The sequence below is a fragment of the Halictus rubicundus genome, chromosome 6 (assembly GCF_050948215.1).
Source record: "Halictus rubicundus isolate RS-2024b chromosome 6, iyHalRubi1_principal, whole genome shotgun sequence".
NCBI classification, from domain to species: domain Eukaryota; kingdom Metazoa; phylum Arthropoda; class Insecta; order Hymenoptera; family Halictidae; genus Halictus; species Halictus rubicundus.
In genome coordinates, this window is record NC_135154.1 from 2,884,755 (window position 1) to 2,897,091 (window position 12,337).

General features: G+C 46.1%; 1 protein-coding gene across 1 annotated transcript; it reads right to left on the reverse strand.

The window, feature by feature from the left end:
- Positions 1-2,164: 2,164 nt before the first annotated feature.
- Positions 2,165-11,645, reverse strand: LOC143355015 (uncharacterized). The gene is made up of 6 exons (XM_076789452.1): positions 11,537-11,645; positions 11,276-11,419; positions 8,935-9,081; positions 8,285-8,498; positions 4,001-4,364; positions 2,165-3,862 (listed from the first exon to the last, which is right to left on the reverse strand). The coding sequence occupies exons 1-6, from the start codon at positions 11,643-11,645 to the stop codon at positions 2,165-2,167; spliced, it is 2,676 nt and encodes an 891-aa protein (XP_076645567.1).
- Positions 11,646-12,337: the final 692 nt, after the last annotated feature.

The window sequence follows — 12,337 nt, forward strand, 5'->3', positions numbered from 1 at the left end:
TCGGATTGTGAGTGACTGCTGGTGTGCAATAATTCGGTGTAAAAAATTTTTGAACTTTGATTTTATTTGAAATCGCGAAAGAAATAGTAACAGTTGAATTTTACAATTCTTTTATCTGTGCCTATATTGAAACTTTAAAAAATATGTTTTATTGACTCAAATAAATTGTATCGATGCTGAAAATGTAGTCAATAAAACCTATGATATTGGTTAATTCGATTACGAGTTATAAACGTTTGGGAAAAATTGCAATTTTTAACGAATTCGACTTATAATTGACAAATATCGATAACATTTTCAGCATGGATATAATTTGTTCGAGTCAATGGAACACATTTTTTGAAGTTTCAATAGAGGCCCAGATAAAAACGTAAAATGTAACTTTTCCTACATCTTTGACTAATAAAATAATCCTTCTAGCTTCTCGAAAACACTCAAGTCTTTTGGTGTAAATGCTGTTCAAAATGGTGTTGATTCAATTTTGCTCTTCACTGATACGTCTCGACCCCGTGGATTTCCGACCCATCCCAACGATTACGTACCCGATTCTTTCGAATTATTACACACCTGAAGTCACTTAGAATCTTTGTTCACGAATCCGATACGGTCACGAAAAAACCGTTCTCGCACACTTCCAAATTCTACACAACACTATAACACGCGTCCAACGAATCAAATCAACTATTATTTCATTTGTATATTGTTTTTCTTCTGGACGCTAGAAAACGTTTTTTCACATATATACATTTTTACTCCTTCGATAATCTTATAACATAATTTTTTTTCTTTTCCAGAATAATGGAACCTGCACGGAGTAAATTGGAAAAGCTGTCGCTCCGACAAGATCCGGAGGGGAAGCGAGCAGCCCCAAAGGCAAGGGCGTCGCGGATCCCTGTAAGAGTCGGTGACACGCCACCGCCCATCGCGTCCCGCATCCCGAAGCCAATGAACAATTCTGGCCCACCGCCCACGGCACCCGCAGAAGAGAGAGCCCTAGCCAGGCTGGATGATTATTCATACGTAAGTCAATATAGAATAATCAATTCTAATTCTAATTCGAACATTTCGAACAATTATAAATAATAACATTAGTTTTCAGAATAAACTAGCCAAACTGATAAAGAGGGCGGAATACCGCCAAAGAAAACGGGGCCAGCGGAGACAGAAACGGCTGGATATAGAAGGAGGCCGCGGCCGTCATGGCGGAGGCCGCGGAGGGGCCCAGCGAGGAGTGCGTGGGGGAGACGGCGGGGTAGCCCGCGCAGGGGCCAAGCAAGGAGCCCACAGAGGAGCACGCGAGGGAGACCGCGGAGTAGACCGCGCAGGGGGCAAGCAAGGAGCCCACAGAGGAGTCTGTAGCGTAGGCTGGCTCGATGAGCCTACACATGTACCGAAATGCCGCGATTCTTTTGAATCTAACCGGGTTGTAAGGCCGGTTACGCGATGACGATATTCTGGTACCGCTGTGCGTCAAATTAATGAAGGACAGCTGTTTTGGTTGAATCGTTTCTTTTAACAATGATGAGTTTATAATGTTATTGACTAGACTGGTGTCGCAGATAAGTGTAAGCGGTCGATCGATGCGACGGTTCTGCTGGACTTGACAAGTCAAAAGTCCAGACAGATGAGCGGCGTGGCGAGCGCAAGTTGAATCGAGTGGAAGAACTAAGTCATCGACGTGACTGAAGCGAAGTAAATTTGAGAAGTGAAGTTTCGAACTGATGCCTACCCTTTTTATACGCTGAGTTGAATGACTAGCGGCTGATTGGCTGGTGCGGAAAACCCGAAAGAATCGTACAAATATCGGTACATCAGGTACCCGAGCTAGGGACCGAAGTAGATATGAATGGGCGGACCGTCGTAAACGTAGGGTCGCTTGAGGAGAGTCCCGATGTCCCATTGAACGCACGCGTATTAATTGTTTTATTGCCGGACGGTTCGACGGCATTGATTACGATAACTTAATTATATATACAATAAACCTAAGGTTACTAAAGGAATAACGCTCATTTGAAGAATGGGTCGTCTTCGTGTACTAAAGCCATTAAATTTAAATTGCAGCTAGTTCGACTAAAAGAATCTAAACAGCTGTTTTGATGAATGCCAGGCAGTTTAGAAAGTCCGTTGAGGACGGAACATACTCCCCCCGTTGAGAGGATACGGATCAATTACAATTATCCTGGCTTAAATTAATGGGTAGCGGCGCAAGTTGTCGAATGTTTCGCTTAACGGTTCCTTGTAGAGTTTGGATGGTGACAGCTCGGATGATGCCATCTGTGCCAGGGTGGATTTCGAGAACCCGTCCGAGGGCCCACTGCAGTGGTGGTAGGTTGTCCTCCTTGATGAGGATGAGCGTTCCCTTCTCGATTCCATGGTTGCCGCTGGTCCATTTGTGGCGAATGTTGAGCTCGTTCAGGTACTCCTTGTACCATCTCGTCCAGAAATCCCGTTTGATTTTTTGCAGATGTTGCCAAGTGGAGAGTTTGTTGGAAGGAGTTTCACTGAAATCAAGCTCAGGCAAAGTATTAAGTGCGCTGCCGACCAAAAAGTGACCCGGCGTTAAAGCGCAGAGATCGTTAGGATCCGTTGAAAGCGGAGTAAGAGGTCTAGAGTTCAGGATGGCCTCTACTTCGATAATGAAGGTGTTAAATTGTTCGAAGGTTAGCAATTCGTTACCAATAACCCGTCTAACGTGATGCTTGAAGGATTTTACTGCCGCTTTCCATAAGCCTCCGAAGTGTGGTGATCGTGGTGGGATGAAGTGCCATTTGATCCCTTCGTTGCTCAGGTAGGCATCTACCTTCTGTTGATGCTCCTGCGAGATGAGTAGGCGATGAATATCGTCGAGTTCGTGACAGGCTCCGACAAAGTTGGATCCGTTGTCGGAATGGATGGCTCGACATTTCCCTCGTCGAGCGATGAATCGGCGCAGGGCTGCTAAGAATCCTTCAGTGGTCATATCGCTGACCAGCTCCATGTGAACTGCCTTCACGGCGAGACATACGAAGACGGCGACGTAGACCTTGACACGATTCCGGTTGCGGAATTTCTTCTCCTTGATGTAGAAGGGTCCGCAGTAATCGATGCCTACGTTGCTGAATGGTCGATCTTCGTTTACTCGAGCCTTCGGCAGGTTTCCTATCATGTAGTCCGTGTTTGGTGGATTTGCACGGAAACATTTCATGCATTGCCGGATGACTCTGCGCGCTTGATTTCGACCATCGATGGGCCAGTATCGTTGTCTTACGCTGTACAGAGTAGCTTGTATCCCAGCATGCATGTTACGAATGTGATCGTCTCGGATGATGAGCGTCGTAATGTGATGGGATCGTGGAAGCACAATCGGATGTTGTTGCGAATATGGAATGTTCGCGTGTTTCAGACGTCCTCCTACTCTGATGATGCCATCTCGATCGAGGAATGGGTCCAGAGTGGTGAGCTTGCTTTTACGATGAACTCTTCGTCCTTGAGAAAGATCTTGCATCTCGTTGGCAAAGCATTCACGTTGCACCATGCGAAGGATCGTCCTGTTGGCTATGTTCAGTTCGTTGGATGACACTGAACCCTTGAAGCGGTTGTCTCGTTTGAATCGAAGACAATATGCGATGATTCGTCGAAGTTTGTTGATGGACGAGTATCGTTGCAGTATTTCAAGCGGAGCTGTTGTGGATGTTATGAGACAAGTTGTCCGTTTCGCTTCTGGAATGAGGTCCAGTGCGGGAAGTTGAAGATATGGCCAAAGAGCTTCTTCTTGCGTGAGCCATGTTGGACCGGTCTGCCAGAGAGTATTCTGAATGAATTCAGATGGCAATTGACCACGGGATAGACAATCAGCTGGATTATCTTCCGACGGAATGTGTCTCTACGTGTTGGCAGAGGTTTTTGTTTGAATGTCGGAAACTCGATTCGCGACGAATGTCTTCAGCAGATGTGACGAAGAGTTGATCCAGTGAAGCGTGATGGTTGAATCGGTCCAGAAGACGGTTTGATCGATTCTTACGTGAATGGATCGAAGGATGTTGTGATACAGCTTGGCCAAGAGTTGTGCTCCGCATAGTTCAAGACGAGGCAGGGAGACTGCCTTGAGAGGAGCTACGCGAGATTTTGCACACAGCAATCTGGACTGAATTTGGCCACTGGTGTTGCTGGACAACAGATAGATGCAGGCTCCATAACCGCTCTCGCTAGCGTCGCAGAATCCGTGGAGTTGGATGTTTACTGCGTCCGGGAGAAGAATTCGTCGTTCGAACGCCAAATTGTTCAGCAGATTGAGCTGTGTTGCGTAGTTGACCCAAGTGGAGTGGATGCTTCTTGTTTGGCTCTCGTTCTCTCGAACATTCCCTCTCACACTTTCCTCATCCAACCTATCATTTGCCCCGTTTCAAATAAATTCCATCACTCATTTGTCGTTTCATATTCACGCACGTTCTCTCTCTCTCTCTCTCTCTCTCTCTCTCTCTCTCTCTCTCTCTCTCTCGCACAGTCACTACAATAATAATAATTTTATATAACTATAAAATGAAATAAGAAGAATACGCTTGTGTACAAGATTTAATGAAAATTTATGATATAGAGGTAACGTTTATTTACATTTTAATTAAGCTTATTATTTACACGAAAAAGGTATACCTTTCTTTTTGTAAGGAAGAGGGGGAAAATACCTCACGCACACCCCAGACTGGGGTAGTGTGGGGCTCAGGTATATTGCAAGGAGCAGTTTATAAATGGTCAATTATCTTTCCCAAAGGTTCAATCCATGTCTGTACAGAGCCCAAATTTCTAATTTCTACCTCGTCGTGAAGTAATTAACAATATTCGGCAGCATGCCGCCGCTCGCGAGGCGTTCGAAACAAGCCTGGCGTTACGAGATGCGTAGCGACAAGTGCAAGGGTCAGAAACCTTTTCAAATTGCCGCTTCAATGTTGCAACGAGCAGTTTATAGATGGTCAATTGTCTTTCCCAAAGGTTCAATCTATGTCTGTACAGTGCCCAAATTTCGAATTTCTACCTCATCGTAGAGTAATTAACAATATTCGACAGCATGCCGCCGCTCGCGAGGCGTTCGAAACAAGCCTGGCGTTACGAGATGCGTAGCGACAAGTGCAAGGGTCAGAAACCTTTTCAAATTGCCGCTTCAATGTTGCAACGAGCAGTTTATAAATGGTCATGTAACCGTACTTTCCTTTCTTTTCACTCTACCCGAGTACGTTGCTACCTGTATCCCTACTTCAGTTCTCGAAATTATCTTTCATCGTCTCGCAGGGCCGGTTACTACCCTATTCTTCGAAAACCCGCGAGTTCGCGAGATAGAATGGATTCGTGCCTCCAGGCACTGGAAAGCGGCGAGGTTTGGACGAGTTAAATGAGATGTTATAGACCCAGATATGGTAACAAAGGATATCTATATTCTGGCAAGAACTGTATACAAAACAAATACCACCGCGGTGACGAGTAGAACAATACACGTCGGGCTCCTGCGTAGAAGGTTCGCGACGCGTAAATAAATCGTTTCAACGCGTGTCGATCGCTCGCGGTACGCTCGCTCGACTCTACGTCCGGTTTTCGGAATCAATTTAGAATAATGACCCAGCGTGGATCACGCCCCGCGAAGAGCAGTTCGTGACCCGTCTGACCATCCTTACACTCGGCCGGACGATCGTACGAGTGATCAGGATGGAGACACACACAAAATCGCCGTCACTCCACGCTTCCAATGAGCCTGCCCTTCAGCACGTAACGTGGCCTCTGAGCAGTCTCAGACAAGGCGGCGGCAGAGTGCCCGTGATCGTGCAAAGTCCGATCGCTCCAATCTGACCCGAATTCCGCGATCGAACGACGTCGTACCCGTCAAACCATCCAGGCACCTGCCCGCTGTTCGTACAAGTGGCCTGGGTGGAGACGCACACTAAACCTTGGTCACTCCACGGGACGCACGAGTCTACCCTCTGGCATGATACATGGCCTCGGAGTGTTCTCGGGTACCGGTCACGGCAGAGTGCCCACGATCGTGCATAGCTCGATCGTCTCGATTCAGTAGAGACGCACACTAGACCTCGGTTATTCCACGGGACCAATAGGTTCACCCTTTGGCACGATACGTGGCCTCGGAGTGATCTCTGACAAAGGTCAAGACGGAATACTCGGGATCGTGCGATGCTCTATCGTACCGATTCGGGGGAGACTCGCACTAAACCTCGGTCGCTCCACGGGACCCAGGAGTCTACCATTTGGCACGATACGTGGCCTTGGAGTAATCTCTGATTAGGTGACGACAGAGTAGCCGCGATCGTACGAAGTACAATCGCCTCGAATCCGGTTGAGACCGACACCAAACCTCGGTGATTCCACGGAACCCAGGAGTCCACCCTTTGGCACGATTCGTGGCCTCAGTGTACGCTCTGTCGAGGTTTCGAAGGAACAACCGCGATCATGCGATGATCGACTGTCTCGCTTCGACCCGTGCGGTACGCACAGTATCTCTCAAACGATACTTCTACGTACCCAGTAACTATGCTTTTACCTTGAATTAGGATTTGTATCGCGAGACGAATGTATTGTGTCTGTTCGACGCGTCGATTGCACTCAACACGACGCGTTTCTATTTCTGTGAGACGCAGCTCTCTAACTTTATGAAATTGTGTCGGATTGATATACGGCGTTCTCCGCTCGCCGTCGCTTCTCACCTACGCGACTTGCTCGCTGCAAGTTACATTCAAGAGTGATCGGAACACTTTTCCGTACAATTGGTAATTTTAACACTTTTCAAAGCAATGTTTAAACACGTAGAAATTCTATGATTCTTCTTGACTGCTACGCGGTCGCGACCGAGAGTCACGGAACTTTACAAAATGTTACGACAGTGCCACGGCGCGGTTTGTGCTCGTGACTCCTCGGTTTGAGGGCCGTACACGTTGAGAGTAGGAAGGACGGTTTGCCTTGCTTTGCTAAGTCGGTTTGATTTCTCGAACGCGTACCGGTTTTCGTCGAACAGACACAATTTACTATTAGGTGTTTCCCGGACCGCTTCCAGACGTAGAGTGCCGGATCGCATCGACCTCCTTCGATCGTTATCGAGTGGGGATCGATGCGTGCGCAACTCGAATGGTATCGCGATATCTCGCGGTCCTTCTCTAAAGTCGCGTTCATCAGAGTCTGGCACTATTTCGCGCAGCCCGGAAGACGTTGGGGGCGCTGCGAGCTCCTCAGACTCCCTACTCCATTACTCAGTCCCCACTTTGTAGACTGCGAGATTAATATACGCGGTAGAACAAAAGTACAGATTAATAGGCAGAAGAAGTGGGTAGGAAATGAGTGGCGAAAATGGGCTTCATTTACGAATTTTTATCTTAGGAACAGTTTGTCCGATTGCGCTAATTTTTTTTTTTTTGTTTTATTTAGAAAGGATTGGACTATAGTAATATAATTTTTTCAACCTCGATAATTAACTGTATAATGTCAGAAAATGTAAATGAATTCTTTCTTTACGTTTTTAGTTGAAACATGTAAATGAAGCAACCATGGTGTGTGGGAACGTGGGAATTTTCGGACGCGGAAATTCCATCCTTCCCAAGTGCATGCCATAGGAGGTCGGGTTGAGGGCCTGGTCATTTAAGTGACGATTGCCAGAACTTCAGCCCGCAATAAGTAGGTGTAGCGGCACACGGTTGGCGACCATAATAACCATTAGGACGGTCCGCTTGCAGACGTCAAGGATTAGGCCATAAAACCGTCCCTGGCATCTGCAAAATCAAAAATGACTTTACTTCTTTATTGGTTTTACGTGCGCAACAAAAAAAGCATCGCCAGCCGAGCATCGCTACGGTCAAGGAAAATGGTCGGTTGTCTATACTGGTGGTCTCAAAACAATACCAGCAAACCTCGTATACCCTATTTTCGGAGAACTACATTATAATATAACCACTCTTGGCCAACGGCACCTTTTTGATTATAACTTCGTTTATAAAAAAAGGTGTCGTTGCTCAATGGAAACCACGAGAAGGTGGTGGTTTTCTTCCATCAGGAATGGATAAGGATGGATTATTGGATGGCTTGGGGATTGTGGGAAAAATTGGATAAAAAATTAAACTAAAAATAAACTAAAAATTGCACTAAAAATCCCACTAAAAATTAAACTAAAAATTGCACTAAAAAATAAACTAAAAATTGCACTAAAAATCCCACTAAAAATTAAACTAAAAATTGCACTAAAAATCCCACTGAAAATTAAATTAAAAATTAAACTAAAAATTACACTATTTAAATTTCGCAGTCGGAGGCATCAGACGCGTTCAGCCACTCGCCGTTGTCATCACCCAAAATGGATTCTGTTACTTGCTCGAGCTCTACAAACTTGTCCTCCACCTTTATTGTGTGGCGAATAAAATTCTGCCAAGACTCAGCGGACACATTTTCCATAGCTTCAAGTACAAGTTGACAAACATCTGCCAACTTGTACGTTGTATTACGCGCTCTTATGTAATCTTTAACTTTTGCCCATGCTAATTCAATGGGGTTTATTTCGCAATGATAAGGGGGAAGGCGTAACACAATATGTCCGTGCTGTTTTGCAAATTCGTCGATAACATAATTATTGCAAGGTTGCCGGTATTTATCGACTAATTTAAACAATTCAGGTTTGAACTTTTGTGGGTCCACCACTTTCCCCTTACCCTCCAGCCACGTTACAATTTGTTTCTTATTCCACCCCATTGTTGGGTATTTGTGTACTTTAACGCTATGATATGGAGCGTTATCCATAACAATTACGGCCCCATCTCGCAGCATGGGCAAAAATGAGCGGAACCATTCGAAAAATGTGTCCCCATTCATCTCATTATGATAATCTTCAGTATTTTTTTTTCGCCTCAAAACAAAGGAGGGCCCCAGGTACAAACCCGTCTGTTGATCCGACGTGCGAAATAATCAATCGCTTACCATTTCCTGCAGGTGCAGGCATGCCCGTTGACAGGCCTCTCTCTGCAGCGTTTCTTGAGCAGCTGACGCTGCTGTCCACCCACAATTTTCTTCTGAAGTCCCCGGCGTTTATCCACGTTTCATCTAGGAAATAGATGAAACGGCCACCTGCTCGGTATTTCCGAATAGCTCGAATATATTCCTGTCGCCAGCAAATGATGTGTGGCTGCGTTATTAAGGCACTATTCCGCTTCCTCACAACAAATTTAAATTCCATCCGCTTCAGAAGACTGTAACGGTTGCGTCTCGCTTGCGTGAGGCGCGAGCGATGCGCGCGTGCCCTCCCCTGGATTCGCTCAGCGGCCAGGGTTCTTTGGGGAGGGAGGATAAGGTCTTTAAATGAGAAACGCTAATTTGGTAGTGAACGAACGAAAAGATATTTTATTTGGCTATTAGTGCAAGAAACGAAATGATATTTTAGTTATATTAACAAAGAAATGAAAAGATATTCTAGTCAGGTGTTCCGGTCGCCTGGGTTCCCGGACGGTCCGGCGACGGGCTGGCGGTGGCAACCTGCCTCTCCACCGGCCTGGTTATAACAAAACAGAACAAAACTGTGAGCGTAGACGCCCGGTACGGATATCTTAATTGAACGAGGTTACGACGACGCGAGCTTAGCCTAATTAATACACGGGGCATCGGTATCCCCGGACGCGGATCGAACGAACTTAACCTAAATTATCCGCGGGGCGCTGGTACGGTTTCCGGTCTCGGTACGGTTCGCGGTGGTCCGGAGTGTCTCGGCGAGGAACCGGAGTTTTCCTCGATACGGTACGCGGCGCGGTTCGCGTGAAGGCGCGGTACGCGTGAAAGCGCGGTACGCGTGGAACTCGGGCGAGTCGTGCTCGCTGATGCGGTGTCCGGTTCGGGCGCTCTCGGCGCGGTCCCGAACTCTCCCGACTCTCGAGGTGTTGTCACGGCCGCGGCCCAGCGAGCTGTAGTGAACTGACGTGGTTTCCTCCGTCGGCTGGGCACGCGGGGCGCGGAGAGGAGGGGTACGAAATCCGCGGAACGCCCCGCCCGTCGTCTCCGCACAACCGCGGCTCGAGCACGTAGGCACAGACGTAAACCTAATGCCTACGGCCCGAAACCGGCGAGGTCGCTCGTCTCCGGTAGTATACCGAGAGGCGAGTTCCACACGCTGCTGCGGCCGATTGGAGACTAAACGTCCGGAGCGCGACGCAGGATCCCGGAGGGGAGTGCGGGACGCGGGAACAGGTCCGAGTGGTGGGAATGACGGTCCGGAGTGTCGAAGCTACGGTGCTCTGAAAAGAGCAGGCCGTCGATCGACTGCCTCCCAGAATCCGGTCGCGGTCTCGGTTTCACGTATGGGACGTAAACCCACTTACGCTTCAGCCGATCCCAACGCTTCGTCGTGTTCGCCCGATAGTATACCGCCGCTAGCACGATTCAGCGCGGCTGCGAGAGGATCTGGGCTCGGGTGTTCGCCCGAGAGCTGCTCCAGACCAACTCCGGCTTCGGATGGTTCCGTCGCGATCTTTATAGCCCGAACGCGGACCTCGTGTGCTCGTTCGCGAATCTTCGGCACACGCCGATTGGTCCGCGCCCGGGCTGGATTCGCGGATTGGCGCGCGGCTGGCCCGCACCAGTGATTGGTGCGGGCTAAGGTACAAATCGACTCGCAACGAGACACATGCGTCTCGTTGCAAGACGATACAACGTTGTCTCGCTGAAGGATGGCAGGTTCTCATCGCTGTTTACAGCTTCTAAAATTTTCTTCATGTTTGATATCTCCCGCCGGAACCAAAAGTCGTGCACTTTCTTTCTGATCGCGAGAATATCTTCATCAGAAGTTTTTTCTAAAATATTCATCCGCGGCCTTTTCTTATTAGGCGATGATACCGTGCCGGTCGTCTTATATTCTGACACTGTTTTTCTAATCGTTGTGCGCCCAATGCATGTCATCTCCGACAGACGCGCAATAAGATCTACATATCTTATTTCGGGATTTTCCTTCATTGTAAATACAGTGACTCACGAAATTGATCAAATACTTTCCTTTGCCATACTTTTTATTTAATCAAAATGTAGTGACTAATTATAGATTTTTGGAAATGCATCTGATCAATAACTGAAGTTGTTCTCTTAATAAAAAAAATACAGAACGTATCGGAAATATTATTTATTAGAACAATAATTAAACAATAAACAGAATACTGAATTTGATCAATAACGTGACTTAGCATCTAATAGTTTTAATATTTTGTATATCCGCCTTTGGCATCAATAACAGCTTGAATTCTCCTGGGCATACTTTCAACGAGGTTTTTACATTGTTCACTTGTAATTTGGTTCCACTTGTTCAAAACATTTTCCCATAATAAAGACAAGTTGGAATTTGTCTCTTGGAAATCGGCCATGTCTTTTTTTAATTGGCTCCAAAGATTTTCGATTGGGTTTAGGTCTGGTGACTGAGGTGGCCATTCTAAAACATTAAACCCTTTACTTTGGAGCCATGATTTGGTAATCCGAGCCGTATGTTTGGGATCATTATCGTGTTGGAAAATGGTATCCCTTATATTTAGTTGCAGCTTTTGCATACTTCCTACCAAGGAAGTGTTTAAAATATTTACATAATCCTTTGCCGTCATTCTCCCATCTATACGATGAGCCATACCTACACCTAAGGCAGTCATGCAGCCCCATACCATAATGTTTCCTCCTCCAAATTTTATTGTAGGACGAACAAGTCGCCGGCTTAACTTTTCATTTTGTTTTTTCCAGATCCATTCTTTTCCATCAGACCCAAATCTATTTATTTTAGTCTCATCCGACCAAATTACGCGTTCCCAGTCTTGTAAAGAAAAGTTTACGTAGTGTTTGGCAAATTTTAAACGTAACATCATGTGGCGTTTTGTTAAGAGCGGTTTTTTCACTTTGGCTCTTCCCTTCATACCAGCTTCTCGTAATGCTCTCCGAACTCCTTCAGCACTAATGTGTATGTTATCAAATGTTTTCAACCTATTTTTTATTTGTACGGCATTATCTACTTCTCCTGACCTTATAGAACGAATTATACTACGCTTAATAGTGTCGGAAAGTTTCGGCTTACGGCCAGCTTTATTCCTCGTGACATTCTCTGCATATTTTTTTCTAATATTGCTAATCATTCCTACCGAACATTGATATTTATTTGCTAGTGTTCTATGTGAAACACCTGCCTTAAGTTCTTTTACGATCTCTTGTACGACGTTTTGAGCGATTGGTTTCACTATACAAAATATTATTAAATATTAATAAAAAAATAATATCGTATAAGCTATTACACAATTCGTGCGTACTTACTGACTATTATATATTACTTACTGACTACAGTTGAATAATCTAGTGTATAATAAGCGAA